The sequence below is a fragment of the Elephas maximus genome, chromosome 12, assembly GCF_024166365.1.
Source record: "Elephas maximus indicus isolate mEleMax1 chromosome 12, mEleMax1 primary haplotype, whole genome shotgun sequence".
In the NCBI taxonomy this organism is placed as follows: domain Eukaryota; kingdom Metazoa; phylum Chordata; class Mammalia; order Proboscidea; family Elephantidae; genus Elephas; species Elephas maximus.
Window position 1 is genome coordinate 100,613,036 of NC_064830.1, and position 26,208 is coordinate 100,639,243.

Sequence of the window (26,208 nt, forward strand, 5' to 3'; positions counted from 1 at the left end):
AATTTTTCCCCAAACTGCATTTAAGAAACAATTGATCAACAACACTGTTGCATTGTTTTAAAAAGTAATAAATCATTGTTCTTGGATCCTATTTCTGGAAAAAAAAAAAAAAGACATTATTACCTAACCATCAACATGATACCTTCGGAGAGTTAAGATTACAGGCATGTCTTTTCTTCTTCTGGTTTGCGTGTATTGTCTGAATTTTGTACAGTTTTTATGTGTTATGTAATCTAGAAAAGCTACAATTCCGGGTTTTTTTCTTTTTTTTTCCTTCCTTGGTGAAACCCTCTGTCCCTGGGTAATCTTCTATTGTATCGCTGAGAATTTTTTGTATCCTAGTACTTTAGCTTTTTTTGTTGTGTTTTAGTATGTTAGTGAGTCCTCCAGTATGTTAGTTAAGAGGATACACATTTTCCTTATCCTGGTTGTAGGGAAAAAGGAGTTCTTATTCAAAAGGTTTTAGAGAAAGGAAAGGACTAGGACTCCAGAACGCAATCACGCAGTCCGCTACGTGAGGCAAGACATTTCGACACACGCTAAGTTAAGTCGGGGTTCTGCACGGCCAACCTTCCTAGCACGCATCGCCTCTCAACCGCCACATACGGTGGAAACGTTTAACATGTTCCCCAAAAGTGGAGACGCATCGGCTTATGGGAACTGGAGTCCCGGTGTCTGTACTGTTACCACCGGTGGAAACTGGTGGGAGGACTTCCGGTGTTTTCCTGCGCGTGCGCATCTCGCTCTGCATGCGTGTTCGCGCGTGCGCACCGCCGCCGCGCAGCTCTCTCTTCCGGTCCCTCCGCAGGTCGCTGCTCGCCCTCGTTCCTAGGCTTTGGCCTCTGGTGGGCGAGAATCCCGGCTTCTGCGCGTGTGGGCGCCAGCCAGGCAAACGCGGGGCTCTGCAGGCAAGGGTTCGTGCAGTCCGGGCGGAGCTCCAGCGGGCACCCCCGGGCGCGACCCCCGAGCCCGCGGCGTTGTGGCCGGAGGGGCCGAGCCGGGCAGTGGTGGCCGCCGCAGAGAAAGCGCTCTGTGGGCGGTGGGGCCTCCCTTGGCCCGGGCTCCGAGCGCAGGCTCCGCGCGCTCCGGGACCGGCCCGTCTGCATCGCCAGCGGCCCTGGTCTGAGTTTACCCACGGCCAGGCCGAGGCCCCGGGGACCGTGAGTTCCACGGGAGGCCGATCTGGGTCTTCGAGGAACGTTGCGGCCGAAGTGCACTTCTCCTGCAAGCCCCGACCCAGCTTCTCGGGGGCAGGAGACATCGGTAAAGTGGAAGAGGAGATTCGGGAGCAGAGGCCGCGCCTGAGAGATCAGACCCAGACGCGGTCCGCTTACCCGAGCCGTGGGGCAGAGCCGAGCCACCCCCGAAAGGGTAGGTCGTGAATCTGCCGTCCCCGAGGCAGTTCTTGATCCTTCTGCCCGAGTGAGCAGCCTTGGGCGAATACGGTCCATGTGAGGACGTTCCAGAGTGCGTGATAGTGGGAGGTGTTGGGTTTGTGGGCGTGGGGCAGGTTGCACAGGAAGGGGCCCTGCGTGGGGAGATTGGTGAGGACAGGGTTTACTGGGGGTGAAAGGGTCACCAGCCGCGGCTGAGGACATCCTGTCTCCACTCCTCCTTCCACACCTTTATATCCTTCCTTCTCCTGCCACCCTCTCCGGATTCCAAACGTGTCTCTAAATGCCCATCATCACCTCTGGTCTCCAAGTTTGTGCCGATTCCCTCTCAGTTTTGCCGTTGTGGAATCAACAAGGCTCTTAAAAAAAATCAAACAAAACCCAAAGCCATTCCCTGGGAGTATATCCCTAGTCATGGCAACTGCATTTGTTAAGAAGGTAGAATTTCATACTGTCTTGTATGTAATCTTGATGGAAGCAGATCAGGAGACCTTTAGTCCCCGGTGCTGCTAGGTGGGTTCAGACTGCCAGCCTTTCAGTTAGTAGCCCAGAGCGAACCGTTTGCACCACCCAGGTACCTACACAATGCACACAGTGCAGGAAAAGTCCAAAAGGGTTATCTCTTGTTGTCTTATTTGATAGAGGAAGAAACTGAGAAGGTAGGTGACTTGTGCAAAATGGCCATGTGTGGGATTGCTGACAGAGATTAAACTCCTAGCTCAGTACTCTGCCTGGCAGCCTGACCCCTCGTGATGTCATTACTTGTGTCCTCCTCCCCCAGGTCTGCCTTCACTCTTAATGTCCTCCACGCTTCCCCAAGAGCAGCAGAAAATGGATAAGGCCCTGGTGAGTGTTTCAATTCATGTATTTCTTCCCTACTGTATTTTATAATGCATTTTGGGAGGGGTGTAAAGGTTCAGCTTTAAAACGGGAAAGTGGAAATAGAGGAAAGATATGGTCAAACAAAACATGGAGCGGAAGAGCAGCACGAAGCATCTTTGCCCTGTTCTGTGTAGCTGGTGTGATCCTGCAGAGCCACTAAAGCTGAGCCACACAGACGTCATGTTCTTGACGTTCATGACAAAAAAAAAAAGATAAATACCATCTGTTTCAGTTATCTAGTGCTTCTATAACAGAAATACCAAAAGTGGGTGGCTTTAACAAATAAAATTTTATTTTCTCACAGTTTAAGAGGCTAGAAGTTAGAATTCAGAGTGCTTACTCTGGGGGAAGGTCATTGTCTCTTTTCAGCCTGGTTCCTTGGAGAGCTCCTGTGGTCCCCTGTCTGTGCTTGCTTGCTTAATCTGCTCTTTTATGTCTCAAAAGAGATTGGTTTAAGACACACACACTATACTAATACTGCTGCATTAACAAAGAAAACCCATCTAAACCACAGGTATAAAAAAGCAGTTGCCCTTGAGTTGATTCTGACTCAAGCAACCCTACAGGAGAAGAGTAGAACTGCCCTACGGGGTTTCCAAGGTTATAAATCTTTACAGAAGCAGGGTACTGTATCTTTTTCCTACAGAGTGGTTGTGGGTTCTAACCGCAGAGCTTTCTGTTAGCAGCCAAGCGCTTAGCCAGTACAACACCGGGCCTCCTACCACAGGTATAAAAAACCTGTTGCTGTTGAGTTGACTTCGACTCACAGTGACCCTATAGGACAAAGTAGAACTGCCTCATAGAGTTTCCAAAGAGCACCTGGTGGTTTCAACCTGCTGACCTTTTGGTTAGCAGCCATAGCACTTAACCACTACGCCACCAGAGTTTCCACCGCAGGATAGGAGTAAAATTACAACACATATTTTGGGGGACACAGTTCAGTCCATAACACCATCCGTTACTGGACTTACACTGACCATAAGAAACATTTTTTTTATGTGTGTGGGTTTTAAAGATTTCCTGGAGTTAAATTTTTCTTTGACTATCTTACTATGATTGTGAATAGCCCTCCTAAATAACAACCCTTAAACTGACGCCATTCATGCCTTAAACTCGTTTTCATGTAAGCAGAGGGCTCATGGCCCAAGGAAGACTCAGTGCATGTAATTTTTTTGGCGACTAAAACATAGTCCTTTAGAAATGGGTGCTGTGCATGTGAGGGGAGAATTGGTGGGGTGAGGCCTTGAGTCTGCAGGAAGGCCTAGCAGAGTCTGTGGGTTGGGGGTGGACTGGCACGTGGTTAGAGATAGGCTGGACATATGGCATTCTTTTCTGATCTTTTTTCTTAGGGAAGTAAGAGGCTTATCAGCTACGAGTGAGGATGAGGGTGAGATAGTTTGTGAGGGCCCTGGAATGATTAGGATTTGAGTAGATTGCTCAGAAAGGGTTGGACGGTTTGCCTGAATATCTTGACAGTGCCGCTCCATTATTGTCTTGCTTTGCATTCTGTATTCTTGAGATGGTTGCGAGGGTAAGATGCCTAGTTCTCAGTGTACTTAGGTGCAGCTTCTTTAATGCTGGTAGTCCTGTACTAACGACTGGATTTTGTTGCAGCGACCCCTTCAGAAGTCGGTTCTGATGTAAATCGAATACCTCTGTTGTAGTCATCTAATGCTTCTATAACAGAAATACCACGAATGGCTTTAACAAGGAGAAATTTATTCTCTCGTGGTCTAGTAGGTTACAAGTCCAAATTCAGGATGTCAGCTCCAGGGGACGGCTTTCTCTGTCGACTCGGGGGGAAGATTCCTTGTCATCAGTCTTCCCCTGATCGAGGAGCTTCTCAGGCACAGGCACCCCAGGTCCGAATGATGCACTCTGCTCTTGGCACTCCTTTCTTGGTGGTATGAGGTTCTCCCCTCTCTGCTTGCTTCCCTTTCTTTTTATCTCTTGTAAGATAAAAGGTGGTGCAGCCCACACCCTGGGGAAACTCCATTTACTTTGGATCAGGGATGTGGCCTGAGCAAGGGTGTTACATCCCACCCTAATCCTCTTTAACCTTAGGCAGAGATTATGATTTACACCACATAGGAAAATCACAAAATGGAGGACAGCGACACATGGCCTAACCGAGTTGACACATATTTTGGGGGGACACAATTCAATCCATTACAACCTCAATTTTTTTTTTTTTTTAGTTTCATTATTATTGCCTTTTATTAGTAGTATCTTTGTAAATCTGATCTTATCTGTCTTTGGGGGTTGGAGTGAACATGTGAGAACGGTAACAACAGCAAGTTACGCACTACGACATGTAGCACATATTACAAAAGCATGGCTCGTCATTAACTCAAATACATCGTAAGTCGGGGACTGCCTGTAGATGATGTCGGTGGTGTTGGTGAAGTGGGAGGAATTAGTTTGTCAGTGTTTCTTTTTCATTTCTGTTGTTAGCTGCTGCCTCTGACTCGTGGCGGTCCTGTGTGTAACAGAAGAAAGTTGTCATGTCCCACGTCATCTAACAATCTTTGGGATGTTTGAGTTCAGTCAGAAAATACTCTGTTTGAACCATAGGGTTTTTGGTACCAGGCCTTTCTTCCTAGTCTCTTAGTCTAGAAGCTCCACTGAAATCTGTCCACCGTTGGTGACCCTGCTGGTATTTGAAGTACTGGTGGCTTGCAGCATCACAGGAACATGAAGGCCACCACGGTGGCTGGTGATTTATGTCTGTGGGAGTCTCCATTTTTTCCTCTCATTATCTTTGGAGGACTTAACTGCTTTAGTTGTTTTCCTTGGGTAGGGCACATAGGTGCGGCACTAATTTTCTGACTCTTAGGTCTTTGGATGTCTGAGAGTGTCTGTCATTTTCCTGATGTGCACCAGCTATCTTGGTGCCAGTGGAAGACTCCTGGCTGCAGTCTTTTGGTCTCAGTAGGCTCTAGCTGTTGGTTGATTGTCATTTAGCCTCCAGTGATGCGTGTGTGATGTCTGAGGTACCGATGTCACTGTAACACGCAGAGCCCATCTGTTGACATCCCCTCAGGTCTTTGTCGTATTACAATCCTCTGAGGAATATATTCTTTTTCTCCCAGTATTTACCAATGAAAGTCCAGTGCTTAATCTTGAAGTTACAGTCCTTCCCCAGAGCTGTGGAGGAGCGGGTACCCCCCACACGTAACCACCTCTGGTAAAGTGGGAAACTGAGATGTCAGAAGCGGGCTCAGTCTCCTGCCCAGTCTTCTAGGTGGTGTGGAAACATGTAACCCAGCTCTGTGTTCTGTTGTTATAAAACAATCTGTATGGAGTGGTCTCTTAAGAACCATCTATTGTGGACTTTTCCCTTGTCTTTGTGAAACTGAGCTAAAACCTCTAATTGCAATTCTGTGTTCTAACCATTTGTTACCAAGGTTTTCTGAAACCCATTTTCTCAAAGCTTAAAATGCTTTTATAAAGCTTTTTTAAGCCAGAGGAAAAGCAGTATAGTTTTCTCCCCCCTTGATGCATACAGGTGAACTTGGGGCCAGCTGTTCAGGTTTAACTGCCGAATGAAAAAATCAGTTTGGAACATTCACCTTAGTGCTGTTTTCAAGCAGCCACAGTGCATGTGTTTTTCGTCATTCCAAATATTTAAAAAAAAACTCTAATTTTTTGCTTAGTGTAGTGTTTTTTTTAATAAGACAAAATTAGAAGCAATTTTTAAAACCCCACAAATTGCATATTTCGTGAAATTATAAATGCAAAACCAGAAACTTAGAGCAGGTGCACATTATTCCGTGTATGCATTAAAATTAGACTGCCACTTTTATGCTCGCTGCCTGTTTTAACTTCCCAGTGCTACGGTAACAGAAATACCACAAGTGGGTGGTTTGAAAAGAACAGAAATTTATTTCCTCACAGTTTAGGAAGCTAGCAGTCTGAATTCTGGGTGCCTGCTCTGGGGGAAGGCTCTCCCTCTGTCAGCTTAGGGGGCAGGTCCTTGTCTCAGCTTCTGGGGCATCTGTCTTTCCCCGATTTGTGCTTGCTTGTCTCTGTGTCTACGCTGCTCCTTAAAATGCCACAGCGATTGGGTTTAGGACACACACTATAGTGATATGGCCTTATTGACATAACAAAACCTCGTTCCCAAATAGGATTACATCCACATGAGTTGGGGTTAGGATTCCAGTACGTAATTGAGAGGACACATTTCAATCTATAACAGTTGTCTCACTTTATTGCATTTGGTAAGAACTTTTAATATATAAGAACTTAATTGGCTGACTCACTTGAATAATCATTTGTTTATTCATTTATTCACTCACAAAACTGAGCATTCTCCTAGCTTCCGGGACTCCAAAAAGAATTAAGTATTCCTAGGAGATCCCATACACTAATGGGAATGACACAAACAAAAAACAAGTAGTTATGACATTATATAAGGATTGTAGGATAGAAGCATGAATGAAATGAAATGGCATGTTTGTTTCTAAGGATGTTTTTGGTATAAAGAGATTTTACCATTTATCATAATCATAGATTTGTGTTGTTTCCTTTTATCTTACTGTTTTTATTTGAAATACATCCTTATTTGTTTGCTTCTCTTGCCTGAATTGTCCTGCTTTTCTTCTCCACATTTTTCCTCGTCCTCTTATGAATGATCTGAAGGTCATTTGTTGTGTTTTCACCTATTGTACCAGCACTGTATTGACAGACAGATACTAAAGTCTAAGGTACAGCTTGACAGACAGACTACCCAGGGACACGCACTTGTGTGAGTGAAGCCAGGCTTATTTTCCTAAGAAATAACACCAGGCAGTTACTGTCACTCAGCAAGGCAGAGTGATGTGATATGTGACCTTCTGGACCTCTGGCTCCTCCTCAGGGCAGCCACAGCTGTGGTGGGTGGTGCCTGAATGAAGTGTGGGCAGGGCTTCTGGAAGACGGAGTGTCCCCTTCCGAGACTGTCCCAGTCATCGAGGGCTGGGGCAGCTCTGCACATAGATTAGTCTGGATTCGGTGGGAGCTCCGCCTTCTACCACAGATGGCTCGTTAGCCATGAGACTCTCTCCAATATTGTAACCCTCGACCTCCCCAGCAAAGCCTGGTCCATGGATGTTTCTGAACCTAGAGCTGAGGGAGAGCAAGGGTCAGCTCACCAGGCATCTCAGGGAATCCTGCCAGCAGGACACACGCTGCATTCTTCTCTTGTTTCACATATAAAAACTTAAACTCTCCAGTCCACACCAGCGGTTTGTCCTTATTTCAAATGGCCCCCGAGCATGACATCACTTTTCCCTTCCCTAGCCTTCCACATTGCATTCCTCCCTCCATGTTTGCTTGAAATTATCTGAGCCTTTTTGTTTAACATACAGATATCATCTTATAATCTTTTTTTGGTAGTTGGATAAAATTTAACAGTCATGTTATCTTTAGTTGTTTAAACGTACCTGTGTGTTTTTTGGTTAATTTTCTGTCCTAATTTGGAAAGCGATAGGATACGATAATTAGTCAACAATAGTAGCAGTAAAACCTGCAAAAGGCGGAAACCTGTCAGAGAAGGAAAACACAAATATTTTCCACTGAAATGAGCGATAGGAAAGTAGTAATACTGCACCCCGTCAAAGGCGGAAAAGTCGTGAGACCTGAAAAAACAAGGCAGTTCCAGCTCTCTGAGATTTCTCTACGGTAGATGTCATTTATAAGTACATACAGGTAGTCCCTGATTTTCATCGGGGTTCTGGTCTAAGGCTCTGATGACTCCGTTGTAGGTTGGTTCTGACATAAGTCAAATATCTCTTTTTTTTAGTTTTCATTATTATTGCCTTTAAATCTGCTTTTTGTCTTGAGGGGTTGGAAACATATATAAACTTACATATTTTAATATATACATAAAAGATATACAAATCATAAAAAAAAAAGGGTCATAAGTGTGGTTCATCAGAACTTGTATACATTATAAGTCAGAGACTACCTGTATTATGTCCCAAGAACTGTGTTAAGTGCTTTACATGGATTAGCCCATTTAATACTGATATTCTGTGATGTGATAAAAACAAAACCAAACCCAGTGCCGTCGAGTCAGTTCTGACTCAGTGACCCTATAGGACAGAGTAGAACCGCCTCACAGAGTTTCCAAGGAGTGCCTGGCGGATTCAAACTGCCAACCCTTTGGTTAGCAGCTGTACCACTTAACCTCTGTGCCACCAGGGTTTCCTGTGATGTAGTAGGTACCATTATTATTTATATTTTAAAGCTGAAAAGTTATAATAACCTGCCTGAGTATTTGTGAATTGGGACAGTTTATTTAGAAGTTACACATTTAAAGATATTGTTTAGATAGCTCTAGACCTATTGTTAGCTGTCTGTCTTTAGTCAGAAATGTGCTCCTCCTCTCTTGGAATGTGTCGTTGAGAAGAAAGGGAATTCAGGGTTCCTAGGCTGGGAGTCAGGGGCACCCTAACCAAGCTTTTACTGGTAACTCACGGGGCAAGTGTGGTCAGATTTGCTGTAGGCTTACCCTTGAAATACAACATAAGACTAGAATGTGTGTTGCTTGACTTGCTTGTTGCTTAGGTATTTGTGGCAAATACTGCACATTGGTTCCAGTGTCTTGTGGTGTGCTGTGCCTGTGTTCTTCAGAGACTAGATAGCTAAAGGCGACATTTTTCAGACTCCCTTGCTGCCAGGATTCTAGATGTGATGGAGCATCTGTGCTCCTGTTGCTTCCATGTGTGTGTCAAGCAGGCTCTGTTGTGCAGTGCCTGATGATTTCCCAGCTACTGTCCCATCATCCCATCCCTAGCTTCATTGGGACATCAAGGGACAAGGTGCAGGACATCTGTTTTTTGGTTAGAGGTTGAGTTGGAGTATAGGTACAGTTACGTGTGAGGCCTTACAGCAGCAATGGTGGGGGTGTGGCGGGGAGGGAGTAGGAGTAGCTCCTTGGGCTCCGGGACAGAACTAGAAAGGTGGAGGGAGGAGGTGGCTCATGTCAGATGAGGAAGGCTGTAGGAGAAGCCATTCCATTCCAGGGGTGTTGAGTTTGAGATCTGGGAACATACGTGGAGTTTGAGAGTGAGGCCTGGGCTGATGATACAAATTTGGGTGATGTTGGGCTACATGTAGATATTAGTTAAAGCCATGGGGTGAGCTGGGGTCACTATCAAAGCTGGGAGTGCAGATAGAAATAAGAAATGAACCTGAGACAGAGCCCTGGGCACTCCCACTTCGGGATGACTTGGAGAATGAAAAGGAGCAGCCAGGGAGGTCAGAGGAGAAAGATAAGCGTTAATATTCTGGAAGCAGAATGAAAAGAGGGTCCTGAGGAACAGCGTGCCCGCTCTGGGCCAGGTGTGCAGTGAGAGCCATTGTTGTCTTTGTTTTTTAGTTTGTACTGAACGAACCCCATGGCAGTATGCTTATTTTCCTCCCACAGCCTATAATATGGGGGGAAAAAAAAGTACAGTGTTTCTACTTCACCAGTGAACATGGTAGGATCTTGTCCCTGTAGGCCTTTTCCACGTCATTCAATTCCAATCATGGTGCCATTACAGGGGTCAGTGTCGTTCAAGGATGTGGCCGTGGACTTCACCCAGGAGGAGTGGCAGCGACTGGACACTGCTCAGAAGACAATATACAAGGATGTAATGCTGGAGAACTACAGCCATCTAATTTCGCTGGGTGAGGAGAGCTTGCATTCTGAGTTGCTAAAATATACGGGGTTGCTCTTAAATGTGGTGACCTTAACTGTGATGGGACAAATGTGTTTAACCTCTTCTGGGCACCAGGCAGGGCTTTTGTCTTTCGCCTCCCGATGAAAGGTTCTAATTTTGGTAAAGCCCAGATGGGCATGTACACGGTGCAGCTCATATGGCAGCACGTCCCTCCTGTGACACAGATTCCAAAGCCAAGCAGCAGGCTCAAGTTCTCTTCCATTTCTCATCAACAGGGCATCCCATTATCAAACCGGATGTTATCACCAAGTTGGAACAAGGAGAAGAGCCATGGATAGTAGAAGGAGAATTCCTACTTCAGAGTTATCCAGGTGTGTTAGTGGAGGCAGTGAGGAGATTGGTAACTTGGAGGTGCTTTTTAGGATTTTTTTAACGGTCCCAAACCTTTAGAAGTGACTAAAGATAGTTACTTGTATGTCTTAGATACGTAAATCTCACCCTGAGCCCTCCTTCCCCACAAACCTTGTGTTATAGAGCTTTTCTGTCCTGACCACTACCCCAGAATCCAGTGACTTCCTTCCTTCTCTTCAACCTTGGGTATTGGCCTGCTCTCTCTAGCATTTTCAATAACCCATTACCATTGACTTCTTTTGTTTTTAGGCATTCATAAGTCCGTCATAAAAAATAACTTATGTGACTCTTGTGTTCTTACTACCTTCCCTGTTTTTCTTCTCCTTTGCTGTGAAATGCCTCAGACTGGTTTCTGTCCCCAGTTGTACGTTTCACATCTCTTTTCTTTGAGGTCAGATGCCAAGTCCCCATCCTGTGCCTACGCCGATGAAGTCTCCCCTTTGTTGTTGTGCACACTTTGGCTTCATCTGACAGTGCTGTTCGTTGTTCCTGGTATCTACTTGTTCTTCAGTTTAGTGACCACAGTAACTGGGTCTCCCTCTTTCCCCCAGGTGTTTGTTTTTATCTCGTCTCTCTTATTTACTGTTCTGTTACCTTGAATAACTTCCTGTCAGAGCAGGTACTCAATAAGTAATATTACGTATGTGCATTTTGAGGCATTTACCCACCTTCTCCACCCTCCAGGAATGCCTCTGAAGGATCCGTTTCTGCTTTCTGTGATTTTCCTTGTCTCTTGAGTTTCTCAAAGGGCTCCTCCAATGTCACACCTGAAGAATTTGTATTTGTTTTTATACTACTCACACTCAGACTGATAACGTCTAGCACCATCGTCCAGCCTCTGCCGTAGTCCAGTATTTTTTGTGATAGCAGTACAGCAGTTCCTTCGTTCTCGTCATGTCTGAAATGAAATCAGGAACTCTTCCAAATTATGACTACTACTCACCTTTCCCACCTCTTTATTTACTAAATTATACTCCTCCCCTCTTTCCCACTAGTGGCCACTATGAAATCACCTGAAAATATCCACTTTCCAGGTATTACTAATCTCTCCATGATTAGTGGTTTTTCTGTGTGAAGTGTCCTTATTTATCCTTTGCATAGTCTTAGCTTTCTTTGACGTAATGTAAACAAAACCTTTATTCTGGCATGTCTGGATTGCTGAGTCCTAATTGAGTTTGTAAGAGGTGTTCATCTGATGTCTCCAGTTGGTCTTACCATTGGCCTCATAAGATAAGCCTGTAGCTATTCCCTATTACTTCCTAAATGGAATTTAAATTCCTTGTCCTTTCAGGATCCCCTCAATATGGCCCTGTATTACCTGCCAAAATTCGTTCTCTACTTTTTCCCAAAACACTCACTAAAGTCCATTTGATCCAGACTCTTAACTGTACTCTATTCACACAATTATTGTCCCTACAGCTTTACATTTTGTTAGGGAGTTTCTACTTGACCAGGTAACACATTTAAGTCCAAGCTCAAATTTTTCAACTCCTTGAAGTTTTTCTTTCCTTACTCTGTCATCACTACACTATCTTCCTTCTCTTAAATTTGATTCCACCCAGTGCCACTGCCTTAAGAAAATTAGGTGTGATCATGTAGTCTATTATTTGATCATACATTTTTTTTGCTTGCGTTTCTTTCCTCCCCTGGATTATAATCTTACAAAGAGAAGGATGTGTTTCCTCCCTTGCTATCGTGTACAAGTTATAACAGACATTTACTTCTTTTATTATTTGAGGAGATAGGTAGGTGAAAGAGCTTTCTTATCTCCCCAGAAATAATTTATAGGTGATTATTTATAAATTTAAAAGCCTAGGCCACACCCCCATACATTCTGCAAGTACTTGAAAGATACTCATGTAATTCAGATTAAGAGCAATTTCTTTAATTTCTACTTAGGGATTGAAAGGAAATAGAAAATGGAGTCATACTTTTTAGAAGATAGGTTTTGGTTAAGAAAAGAGAACAAAGCTGTGCGAAGTAGTTTAAAACTCAGCATTTTACATGAAATGTTTATGTTCCCATGCAAGGTTGGACCACTTTGTGCTCAAATTATTTTATGGACAGTATTGTTTTCTACTTTTAAGGGGAAATGGAGCTAAAAGAAGTAGGAAAGGATTTATTAAATTTTTATTTTTTAAAGCATAGAACAATAGGTCCCCCTAAAAGATAGGTTATGTGTAGATCAAGACTGGAAGTCAAGCAGATGTGTACAGCAGTAAGAGGACAGACTCGTGGTTGAAAATGAGCTGGGGCATTTGTTGGGTACTAATAGCTTTGGTTCCCTAGAGCAGAAGTTAACTTTTGGTAGACTAGTATAATGCTAGTTTGGAATCATTGTGAATCCAGGAGGTGAAAAGTATTATTTATCAGGATTTTTTTTTTTTTTTTTTTAACATGTTGATATTTTGGCAGTAGGCTCAGGGAAGTTGTAGATTTTGGAGGACAAGGTTGATACAGTTTTACTTAGTGTGGATGGTAGATAGAAGTACAATAGTCAAGTCCATCCAAAAATTTATAAGATAAATAAAAATGAAAGTCATTATTTTAGGAAGAGATTGAGGACCCTGAGTCTTAAAGTTTCTACATTAAATAAAACTCAGAGGAGTGGGGAAGCACTATTCACATTCAGAATTAAGTGACTAGAATGCCAGAGACAGGCCTGGTCAGGAGATTGAAAATGGCAAAAATAATTGCTATGATTATTGAGCAAGTGTTTTGTGTCAAATTCTGTACTGAGTGATTTATTATTTATATAATCCCCACAACAACCCTATGATAGGTACCATAACCCCCATTTTACAGATGGATGAAACTGAGTCACAGAGGGGTATTATTTAATAAGTTGCCCTAGGTCAGCTAGCCAAAGTTTACGTTGTGTTGTCCAAATAGGAACAAATATAATTTGATGGTCGGAATGAATTCAGTATGAAATCATAACATTATTAGAATACGTAAGATATGTGAAACTTTTGAAAGGGTAGCATGCTCTGTGATCTATTTCATACTTCCAGTTCAACTTACATGTTCCTGGGACTCTCAAGTGAAACTGAATTATAGTTGGAACCCAGATTACAGGATTATTCCTCTAAACATGAGGAAGTTTGAATGAAATTTATTTGGCACTACTGTACAGAATGGGGGAAAAAGGGGGAAAGAGTTTTAATGGATCTAGACTAATGAAGATGCTACTATAAAAGTCTCATTACAAGGTGATAATGCCAAATTTGATATAAATAGTAAGGTATAAAGTTAAACTAAGCCATACCTGGAGACCATCCTGGTCCAGCAGCAGTCTTTGTCATCCTGTCAGTTTACCCCATTTGCTGTGAGTCCTTTCACATCTACTTTATCAGCCATTCGTCCAACATCCTTTGTCTTCTGATCATTGTTCCTCGTTTATATTTCCCTTCTATGCCCAGTTTTGAACAAAATTTTAACAAAGTAGCTAAAAGCAGGTACTTGTGTTTTTTATCAGTTTGCTTCCCCCCTTCCCCCACCACTGGAGATTGTGTGTGTGTTGTTCCAAACCAAAAGAATTAAGGAAGAAAGTAAACTTGGAATTATTTTTATCTGTCCATGACACCATCACCTACCCCACAATAATATACTTATGTACAGGTATACTTACATATCTTACATAGGAAGATGTACAAAGTTCTGTTATTCTTTCCTCTTTTTAGAAGAAGCCCAGAAAGTTGATGACCTGATAGAGAGAGTCCAGGAAAATGAAGACGAACTTTCAGGGCAATCGGTATTCATCAACAAGACTCTGATGGAAGAGAGAGGTAATATTCTTGATAAAACTTTGAATGTGGAATCAAGCCCTGATCTTTCAAGAAAAATCTCCTATAAATGTGACTCATGTGAGAAGAATTTAAAGTCTATTTCAGGGTATATTACCAGTGATGGAAGCTATGCAAGAATGAACCCTGATGAATGTAGTGGATGTGGGAAGTCACTTCTCCATATTAAGCTTGAGAAAACTCATCCTGGAGATCAGTCGTATGAATTTACTGAAACTGGGGAAACTGATACTCTAAATGATGGAAGTATTTATCAGAAAATCCATATTTTGGAGAAACCCTTTGATTATATTGAATGCCAGAAAGCCTTCCAAACGGAGACAGTTTTTGTTAATCATATGGAGGAGAAACCCTGTAAGTGGAATGAATCTGAAATAGCCTTCCTGCAAATGTCAAACCTTGGTGTACATCAGAGATCTCATATGGAAATGAAGCCCTATGAATGCAGCGAATGTGGGAAATCCTTCTGTAAAAAGTCAAAATTTATTATACATCAGAGGACTCACACGGGAGAGAAACCTTTTGTATGTAATCAATGTGGGAAATCCTTTTGTCAGAAGGGAACTCTCACTGTACATCTGAGAACACATACAGGGGAGAAGCCCTATGAATGTAGTGTATGTGGGAAAACATTCTACCAGAAGTTACACCTCATTCAACATGAGAGAACTCATTCAGGAGAGAAGCCCTATGAATGTAACTATTGTGGAAAATCCTTTTGCCAGAAGACCCATCTCACACAACACCAGAGAACACATTCAGGAGAGAGACCTTATGTTTGTCATTACTGTGCAAAAACCTTCTCCCAGAAGTCAGCACTTAATGACCACCATAAAATTCATACAGGTGTGAAGCTCTATAAGTGTAATGAATGTGGGAAATGCTTCTGCCGCAAGTCTACACTTACAACACATCAGAGGACACACACAGGCGAGAAACCCTATGAATGTAACGAATGTGGAAAGTTTTTCTCTCGGTTATCATATCTCACTGTACATTATAGAACTCATTCAGGAGAGAAACCCTATGAATGTAATGAGTGTGGGAAAACCTTCTATCTGAACTCAGCGCTCATGAGACATCAGAGAGTACATACAGGAGAGAAACCCTATGAATGTAATGAATGTGGAAAATTATTCTCCCAGCTGTCATACCTCAATGTACATCATAGAACTCATTCAGGAGTGAAACCCTATGAATGTAATGAATGTGGAAAGTCCTTCTACCAGAATTCAGCCCTCTGTAGACATCAAAGAATACATAAAGGAGAGAAGCCCTATGAATGTTACATATGTGGAAAGTTCTTCTCTCAGATGTCGTACCTCACCATACATCATAGAATTCATTCAGGAGAGAAACCTTATGAATGTAGTGAATGTGGGAAAACCTTCTGCCAGAATTCAGCCCTTAATAGACATCAGAGAACACACACAGGAGAGAAATCCTATGAATGTTATGAATGCGGAAAATTTTTTTCTCAGATGTCATATCTAACTATACATCATCGAATTCATTCAGGAGAGAAACCCTTTGAATGTAATGAATGTGGAAAAGCTTTCTCTCGGATGTCATACCTCACTGTACATTATAGAACTCATTCAGGAGAGAAACCCTATGAATGTAATGAGTGTGGAAAAAAATTCTATCACAAGTCAGCCTTTAATAGCCATCAAAGAATTCATAGGAAAGGGAACATAAATGTAATTGACGTGGAAAGGCTTCTCTGAAATCAGACCTCATTTTATGCCATAGAACCTTTTCAGTATAGTGAATAAAAAAAATCCTACCCGGAGTGAAATACTATCACACATTAGAGAATTCACACAGGTGAAATGGAAAAGCCTTTGTGCATTAGTCAGACTTGTAATATGAAAACTCACAGGGTAGAAACCTGTAAGATCACAGAACTCACTGGATACCAGACTGTACAGGAGTAAAAACTTTAAATATTTAGAGTGTGTAAGTTTTCACTATGGACTCAAAATATTTAATAGATCAGGGAATTCATACCACGAGAGAGCTATCGGTGTAAGAAATGTGGAAAACATACTCGACATTTGGGAATTATTAATACTACGTTTGGGAATTGTTAATACTAAAAGATAGGTTTCAAATATCAAACTTTTTGTTTTTAAAAAAAAAAAAAAACCAGAAGAGATCTGCTGTGAATAGACATTCACCTTCTATAAATAGAAGCTGTAAAATCATCAAGATAGTTCATCAAAATAGCAACATTAAACATCTAGGAGCAGTTCTTGAGGTAGATAGGGCTTATTTGTATTTAGTTTTTTAGTATGCTCCGTTAACAGGAATTGTATGCTTGAAAAGGCAGAGTATCTTCATTAGAGTGATTTGTAATACATATGGTAAGATCATCCCTTCTAAAAAGCACCACTAAGTCAGTATCTTAATATACATTGCCACTGAAATAATACTTGGCAGGCATAAAGTATACTTTTAGTTGTGTTTGGTTATTGTTAATGAACTGAATCTTATGTAAAGAAGCTAGTGGTTTTAGTGTTTTCAACTGTATCTGATTCAGCAAAATACATAGAAATCTATGCATAAAATAGATAGAAAACTCTGTATAATTTTAAATTGTTAATACCAGAAGGTTCCATGAGGGAAAAACAGCTGTAGTATGCACTGCACTCTGTCCAGTTTAAAAATGAACTTAAAATGCTCCGTTTTTGTATATTGTTTAAGTGTAATGATTTATTTGGATGCCTACGTGAGTGTGCAGAGCACGAATACTGTGTAATTTAGGAATTACCTGTATTTTTATTTGATATGATACGCCTTTGAACATTGTGCATGCTCCTTCCTATTATTGAATTAATTCATAACATTAATATAGGTTTGTGGCAGACGTTGTTGAGTGACTGCCCTAGTCACGCCCTTCCTTTTGTTTACCGGCAAAGTTTGGGTGTCCGCTCCTCTAAGGAGTTGGGGTAAGCCCTAGACTCATTTCAGTCAGTAATGAAAATCCCATCCTCATTGGTGGTGATTGGTTTAGTGTGATCATAGGACCCAGTTCTAGACAAATAAAGGGAGTATCTGTTAGATTATTTCTGGAAAAGTTTTCCTCAAAGATTTAAGGAATCATGCAGGATTAAGTAGAATTTGTTTTCAGTGAAAATTACGTTGTCTACATACGATGCCTGGTTATGTCTCTCAACAATGACAAAGCAGAAAGCCTGGGAGAACCTGGGGACCTGGATGATGTTACTGAGCCACTGACCTGGTCAACTTTGTAGCCACTCCACCTCTGGACTATTTTTTTTGTGTGTGTGAGAGACGAAACCTCTTTAAGCCAGTTGATTTAGTGGGCTCTGTTAGTAATAGCTAAAGACATTCTGTCTGAAGTTATGCAATTCAGAAGTGGACTTTGGGGAAATCATTTATTTTGCACTGCTGATAAAAAGATTTGTCTTATTTTCTGTAAATTTTGATGTAAATAGATTGAGCATTAGAAGTCAACTTGAAACAATTGTGTATGCATCAATGAACTGTGTTACTATTGACCTAAGAAATTAACTTTTGGAATCTGACGTTAACTGTCAGGTATAACTTCTTTTTTTATAACACATGAAGTCTTGTTTGAGTTAATTCGTATTGTTCGTTGATCATTGCTACAATGTTAGTTGACAGTACATGTTTGAAGTAAGGATCTAATTTTGTTTGCTTTCAAATGCCTAAGCTTATTGCCTGTATTAGTCAAATAATTTACCCTTTACCACTAAGATGAAATGCCATATTTTTTATGTATTAAAATCCACATAGATCCCATTTCTGTTCCTTAGCACTTTTTCTCCATGTTCTTCTAGATGATTGTGAGTATGCTACGTAACAGGAACTAGATGTCTGGTAGATTGCAGAGTTTGTGTAAGCAATATGTATGCATAATATAGTTGTTGGAATAATATTTGCAAAGATTTCCCTCATTAGTATATCATTGTAGCTTAACTCTACAGTATGCATATTAAGTAAAGTATTTTTAAAATGAAAAAGGTCTACCCCATTCTTTTTCTCCTACAGATTGCCAGCATATAAAAGGGTCTAAATTGTCTGTTCAATAATGTAGTCGTTGTGGAACATTCTCATTGTTTCAAAGATGCAAATATTTTTGTATTACCTCATCTCTGAAATTAGGATCAGTAGCATGTTGCAATTTAATTGGCATTGTTTTTATTTTTTCTTAGAGTTACTTAGACTAATGGTTTGTCTTAGATTTGATGAAAGGCAGTATTTGAAAAATGTTTTAATTATTCCTGGAAGAGTGTAAGATACACAGGCCTCCATGAAAGACATCACTGTGGGATGCTGGCTCAGCCTACTTGTCCTACAGCAAGGACTGAAAATGGAATTGATGGAGCTGAGCACGAGCACCTGCTTTTTATACACAGTGACCTCGTAACTTGGAGTGTGGGCAGATCAGGAACTGTTAGAGCTATTTTCAAGAACTGAGCAGACCTTCCTGGCAGGTAGAAGTGAAGTCCCCCTAGTTTTTTCAGTCATCCCAGGATTAGTGAAATGGTTACTTCCATAGTTTCTGAAATAGGTCAAAATGAGACATGATATTACCACCACAGACACATTATTTCTGAGGCTGAAGATTCATCCTGTACTCTCTATTCCATCTTAGTATGCCCAGCTATGTTGTTCAGTCAAGCTCCCTGTCTTAATTTTTTAGTGCTGCTACAGCAGAAATACGACAGGTGGGTGGCTTTAACAAACACAGTTCTCACAGTTTAGGAGGCTGGAAGTCTGAATTCAGGGTGCTGGCTCAGGGGAAGGCTCTCTCTCAGCTCTAGGGGAAGGTCCTTGTTTCTTTTCTGTTCCTCAGTCCTTTGGCTGTCTTCATGTGGCCTGGCATCTGTCTTCCCCCATCTCTGCTTCCTTGCTTGACCAGCTATATCTCAAAAGATTTATTTAAGATACACCCAACACTAATACTGCCTCATTAAGATAGCAAAGAAAACCCATCCCCAAGTAGGATTATAGCCCAGGTATAGGGATTAGGATTTACAACACATATTTTGGGGGAATGCAGTTCAATCTTTAACACTCCCTAAAGAAGGCTGTATATAATAACCCACATGATTGTGCATCCCCAATAATTGCCAGCTTCATAGAACGTCTCAAACAAAATGAAGCCCACAAGGAAATATAATTTTTTAATTTTTTTTTTTGCTCGTCATAGAAATAACTATGTAAAAACTTACTTTTTCCTTCGTTGACTGTAAAGTCTGTGGTTCCTGTCAGGTTGACAGATTAGCTTGGGCTGATGACTGTATTCCACAGCCCATGTCTGGAGATGCTGCAATAGTTAACAGCAGCATATGGCACCAGAGAAGTAAATGTGAAAAATACCCGGAAGGATTTTTTTTATTGTGGTTGTAACTACTCGATCTGTTGGTCGGTCACTTTCAAACATCCTCCCTATGCTTAAAGAATACCCCACCTTATGAATATTTGCATCACATTATAGAACTCCTTTGGTATAACAGACTGATTATTGTTCCCCCTCTTAATTGTTTTAAAGAGATTCCTCCTCAAGTTTCAACTGGAGACTTCATTTCCCAAATTTCCTTTTAGTTAGGAAAGCTTACTTCTGGGCAGTGAGATGCAAGGGGAGATAAGTGAAATTGAAAACGGAATCAGTGAAAACAAGAGTTAATTGAGGGGATCAACAAAATCAACAAACCTTTAGCTACACTGACTTAGGAAAAATAAGATTTCATATTACTAAAATCAAATGATAGTGGGGACATTAATGCAGACCTTATGAAATAAAAAATACTGTTATACTATGAAAAATTGTGCACCAGCAGATTAGGAAATACAGATGAAATGGACAAATCCTAGAAACTGCTAATACTAAAGAAGAAGTAGAAAATCGGAACACTTACAAAAAGTAAGGAGATTGAATCTGTAATCAAGAACTTTTCAACAAAAAAAAAAAAGCCCAGGACACGATGGCTTCACTGGTGAATTCTAGCAAACATTTATTTAAAGAAAAATTAACAATCCTTCCTCAAAGTCTTCTAAAAAATAACAGGAGAAAACACTTGGGAACTCATTCTGTGACGATTGTCGTCCTTCCGTTTTCTCTGACTCGACAACCTTGTGTAACAGAACGAAGCCTTACCTGGTTCTGCACCGTCTTCATGATCACTGATGTGTCTGAGTCCATTGTTACGGCTCTTTTGTCAGTCCATCTTATTGAGGGTTTCCCTCATTTTTGCTGACGCTAAAAGCCAGCCACCACCTGTGGGAAAGGAAGATACTTCAGAGGGATTTCTGTTAGCACAGAAAGAACTTGCTGAGAAAACATTGAGGGTTTACCAGATCACAAAGGAGTCATCCTGAGTTGTAGAGAGATGCGTGCACAGTGGGGGAGTTTGAAAAGTTATATATGGGTGGAATTAGTGGTACGGACAGAGACGCGTGTGGATTCGAGCAAAGGTTTTGAAGGATACAGTGAGCTCCATTCAGATCTGGAGTCAGGTGAGGGGGGAAGAGACTGAGTTATCTGGGCAAAGATGTGGGTCTTTCCAGGAGGGACACATTGGAGGGTGTGATGGATTAAGTTATGTACCCCTAAAAATGTGTTTAGCAGTTGGGCTGAGCCATGATTCCCACTATTGTGTGATTTTCCTGTATGTTGTAAATTCTGCCTCTGTGATGTTAGTGAGGGAGGATGGGTGGCAGCTGTGTTAGTGAGGTAGGTCTCGACCTACAAGATTGCACTGTGTCTTGAGGCAATCTCTTGAGATATAAAAGAATTGAGCAGAGAGACGGGGGACCTCCTACCGCCAAGAAAGAAGCACTGGCAGCAGAGCGTGTGCTTTAGACCCAGGGTTCCTGGGCAGAGAAGCTCCTAGCCTGGGGGAAGATCGATGAGTAGGCTGACAGAGAGAGGAAGCCATCCCCTGGAGCTGACACTCTAAATTGAGACTTCTAGCCTACTTTACTGTGAGAAAATAAACTTCTCTTTGTTAAAGCCATCCACTTGTGGTACTTCTGTTACAGCACCACTAGATACCTAGGACAGAGGGCTATGTGCTACGTTGATGTACTTTGTTGAACACTGTCCTCAAAATGCATGTCCATCTGTGAATGTGACTGTCATGAATTGTGTCCCCCAAAAATGTGTCAACTTGGTTAGGCCACGGTTGCCAGTATTATGTGGTTGTCCTCCATTTTGTGATTGTAATTTTATGTTAGAGGATAACAGTGCGATTGGAACACCCTTACAAAGGTTACATCCCTGATCCCATGTAAAGGGAGTTTACCTGAAGTGTGGCCCACACCACCTTTTATCTTACAAGAGATGAAAGGGAAGCGAGCGGAGAATGGGGACTTCATACCACCAAGAAAGCAGTGTCAGGAGCAGAGCGTATCATTTGGACCCAGGGTTCCTGTGCCAAGAAGCTCCTAGTCCAGGGGAAGATTGATGACAAGAACCTTTTTCCAGAGCCAAAAGAGAAAGCCTTACCCTGGAGCTGATGCCCTGAATTTGGACTTCTAGTGTACTATGAGAAAATTAATTTCTCTTTGTTAAGGCCATCCACTTGTGGTATTTTTATTTAGAAGCCCTAGATAAATAAGACACAGATGTAATTAAGTAACTGTTGTCCTTATAAGAAGTCATATGAAGCACATACACACAAGGGAAGACCACGGAGGTACAGAATGGAGTAATGGTGCCACAAGCCAAGGGCCACCAGAGGCTGGGAGAACCAAGGAGGGATTCATCCCCAAAGCCTTCAGGTGGATTATGGCCCTGCTGTTTCAGACTTCCATCCCCCTAGAACTGTGAGAAAGTAAGTTTCTGTTGCTTTGAGACACCCAATTCGTGGGAATTGAGCTGTTATGGCCCTAGAAAACTAATACACTTAAGGCCAAAGACATGTCTGGGAAAATGGAAATCTGGGGTGAAACACCTGTGAGCTCGAGTCCCAGGTCCTCTACACTGTGATCCTAAGCAGATCATGTCACCCTTCTGAGCCTTGGTTTCAATGTTGGCTACAAGCAAGATGGTACTATGACCTCACAGGGTGGTTATGACAATTAATTGTACTTAAAGAGTTTTGTCAACAGTAGCAGTGAACATTTTTGGTGCCTGATGACTGAAGGTTTGCCTGGCCCATCGTATAAGGAATCCCCATAACAGCACAAGGGGATATTAATCTTTAATAAATAATATTTAAACATTTTTCTTAGATGCCTAATGATCATAATACAGAGGAGGTAATTTTGACATGCATGAACTAGAAATGTGCAGTTTATATGAAGAAAACTATACAACTTTGCTGAATAGAACTTGTAAAGAGATAAATCACTTACCTGAATGTGACTACTAAATATTATTTGACACAATGCAAATAAAAAAAAATCTCAACTATTTGAAGGATGACTTTGACTTTTCACTGATGAATCTAAACTTCTAGAATAATAAAGTAGGAAAATAGAAAGCTTTTGTAAAAGCAGGGTAAGATGTCAAGTGCCACCAAGTCAGTTCTGACTCAGCAACCCCATGTACAACCAACAGAACACGCCGGGTCCTGCGCCATGCTCACAATTGTTGCTATGTTTGAACCCACTGTCGCAGCCATTGTGTCAGTCTATCTCGTTGAGGGTCTTCCTCTTTTTCACTGACCCTCTACAAAGCATGATGGCTCTCCAGGGACTGGTCCGTCCTGCTAACATGTCCAAAGTGTGTAAGGTGAAATCTCGCTATCCTCACTTCTAAGGGACATTCTGGCTTCCAAGACAGATTTGTTCTTTTGGCAGTTCATGGTATATTCTGTATTCTTAATTGAAACCGTAATTCAAAGACACTGATTCTTCTTTGGTCTTCCTTATTCATTGTCCATCTTTTGCAAGCACATGAGGCAATTGAAAATACCATGGCTTGGGTCAGGCGCACCTTAGTCCTCAAAGTGACGTCTTTGCTTTTGAACACTTTAAAGAGGTCACTTGCAGAAGATCTGCCCACTGTAATAAGTCATGTGATTTCTTGACCGCTGGTTCCATGGGCATTGATTGTGAATCCAAGTGAAGTGAAGTCCTTAACAGCTTCAATATTTTTTTCATTTATCCTGATGTTGCTTATTGGTCCAGTTGTGAGGATTTCTGTTTTATGTTGAGGTGTAATCCATACTGAAGGCTGTAGTCTTTGATCTTCATCAGTTAAGTGCTTCAAGTCTTCAGTTTCATCAAGCAAGGCTGTCATCTGCATATCGCAGGTTATTCATGAGTCTCCCTCCAATCCTGATGCCGTGTTCTTTTATATAGTCAAACTTCACATACTATTTGCTCAGCACACAGACGGAATAAGTGTGGTAAGAAGTTACAACCCTGATGACCACCTTTCCTGATTTTAAACCACGTAGTGTCTCCTTGTTCTGTTCCAATGAATGCTTCTTGGTTTATGTACAGGTTCTGCATGAGCACCGTTAAGTATTCTGGAATTCCCATTCTTCACAATGTTATCCATAGTTTGTTATGATCGATACAGTCGAATGCCTTTCCATAGTCAATAAAACACAGGTAAACATCTTTCTGGTATTCTCTGCTTTCAGCTGTGATCCATCTGACATCAGTAATGATATTCCTCATTCCACATCCTCTTCTGAATCTGGCTTGAATTTCTCCAGTTTCCTGTCGATGTACTGCTGCAACCATTTTTGAATTATCTTTAGCAAAATTTTATTTGCGTGTGCTATTAATGGTAGTTTGATAATTTCCACATTCCTTTGGACCACCTTTCTTTGGAATGGCCAAGTATATAGATCTCTTCCAGTCACTTAGCCAGGTAGCTGTCTTCCAAATTTTGTGGTGTAGACAACAGAGACTTCCAACAAGACTTAAGACCTACAAAGTTTATCATGATTATTTTAAATATTGTAAAACCTACCAAATAATATAATTTTTAAATATCATAATAAAAATTTGTATAGGTCAGAAGATATATTTACAAAGGAAACTACTTGCCGTTGAGTCATTTTTGACTTATGATGGCCATGCTTGTCAGCGTATAACTGGGCTCCATTGGGTTTTCAACGGCTGATTCTTTAGAAGCAGATCACTGGGCCTTCTCCGGCACCTCTGGGTGTACTCAAACCTCCAACCTTTCATTTAGCAACATAGTGCATTAACCATTTCCACCACTCAGGGGTGTCAGAAAATATAAGGCATGTAAAAATGTATTACATGGTAAAAGCATCTTCAAAACTGTGAGTGACATGGGGACCTAAACAGGATTGGAATAACTAATTATAGAGCAAAACCAAATTAAGTTTGAACCTGACCTCGCGTCATATAAAACTTTTTTTCACTTGGATTTAAGACTTTTTAAAGTTCGTAATACAGAAATTTTCAACTATGCACTGTGGTAAAATGAGTTCCTTTACGTAGCCTTTTGCCCTGGTTCTTCAGAAAAACAGCTTGAGAGATTTTCCCCCTAAGCCTTGAGGTGTTACCTTTGCCGTAGTTTTCTACCCCAGAGGGTTTGTTACTTTTGTCCAGATTGATATTTCCTGGCTAAGTTGTAAACAACTTGATGGTCTGAACCTTTTTGTATGGCCCTAGGCTGCTGCCTGTCCTGTGACTGGTACACACCTTGTAGGGATTGGTCCACATTTTCTGTAAGTGAAGTGACTATTGTTGTTGTTAGGTGCCACTGAGTCAGTTTCGACTCATAGCAACCCTATGGACAACAATGAAACACTGTCTGGTCCTCCACCATCCTCACAATTGTTTCTATGCTTGAGCACATCATTGCAGCCACCGTGTCAATCCATCTTGTGGAGGGTTTTCCTCTTTCACTGACCCTCTACTTTCCCAAGCATGATGTCCTTCTCCAGGGACTGGTCCCTCCTAATAACATGTCCAGAGTACATGCAACAAAGTCTCACCATCCTTGCATATGAGGAGAATTCTGGCTGTACTTTTCCAAGACAGGTTTATTCTGGCAGTCCATAATATATTCAATATTTTTCGCCAACACCGTAATTCACATGCATCAATTCTTCAGTCTTCCTTATTCACTGTCCAGCTTTCACATGCATATGAGGTGACTGAAAATACCACGGCTTCTGTCGAATGCACCTTAGTTCTCAAAGTGATATCTTTGCTTTTAACACTTTAAAGGGGTCTTTTGCAGCAGATTTTCCCAGTGCAATACGTTGTTTGATTTGACTGCTGCTTCCATGGGCATTGATTGTAGATCCAAGTAAAATGAAATCCTTGATTATACGTTATGCAAATGAATTGTTATAGACTATGAAAATGAAGTGAGTATGGTTCACTGAGGGGACTGGTCAGTTTGTGGCCTTGCTAGAAGGACCATGCCTTGCAATTGACAAGGAGTTTGCTTCTATAAGCAACCAACTGCGCAGAGGTTTCAGAAAGGAGAAAAGGCAGTTAACTCGTGCTATTTGATTATTCTGAAATAGAGGGTAAGCAGAATAAATTCATTCTCTCCACTTAAATGCCAACTTTCAAATAAGGACTTGGTACCTTAGTTACCTCCAATAGTAACTAATAATTTTCTCCTCTCTTTTTTGAGAATCATTACGCACCCATAGGTGTTTATATATTCAGTGTTTAACTCAGCTGTTATTCTTCTGATGCTCAAATTAATTCATCTTTTGCCAAGAGAGTCTTCAGTTGTCCCTGAATTCTTTTCATACAACCCAAGTGATACTTGATAGCTATCTTGCTTTCTGGCACAAAATAATGTTCCAGGCTCATAAATTTCCTGCCCCACACTTGGAATTAGCCATTTTCCCAAGGACCCTTTGGTTCCCTGGTGAGGAGTGATAGCATAACCTAAACAAAGTATTTAAAAAATATATTTTTATAATTATTCTTTATAACTCTTGGGTGGGATATACATGACACCAGATGCAGAAACAATAATGAATCACTGAGGCCCAGAAAGAGGGGCTGACATTTCCCAAGTCTGTCTTCATCTCCCACCTGCCTGTTTTCTCTGGATCTGAGGATCCCATGTCATACCAGGGAGTTTCTGGAGTCTGACTCCAGGGTCTG

General features: G+C 41.5%; 1 protein-coding gene across 2 annotated transcripts; it reads left to right on the top strand.

Moving 5' to 3' along the window:
- Positions 1 to 774: 774 nt before the first annotated feature.
- ZNF12 (zinc finger protein 12) lies at positions 775 to 25,708 on the top strand. Of its 2 annotated transcripts, XM_049904325.1 has the most exons (5): positions 775 to 1,371; positions 2,176 to 2,240; positions 9,809 to 9,935; positions 10,204 to 10,299; positions 14,023 to 25,708. In XM_049904325.1, the coding sequence occupies exons 2-5, from the start codon at positions 2,193 to 2,195 to the stop codon at positions 15,870 to 15,872; spliced, it is 2,121 nt and encodes a 706-aa protein (XP_049760282.1). In that variant the 5' UTR covers positions 775 to 1,371; positions 2,176 to 2,192; the 3' UTR covers positions 15,873 to 25,708. The 2 variants fall into 2 exon arrangements, with proteins under 2 accessions (XP_049760282.1, XP_049760283.1); XM_049904326.1 differs by lacking the exon at positions 10,204 to 10,299 and having other exon boundaries at positions 14,023 to 25,707.
- The last annotated feature ends 500 nt before the right edge of the window (positions 25,709 to 26,208 follow it).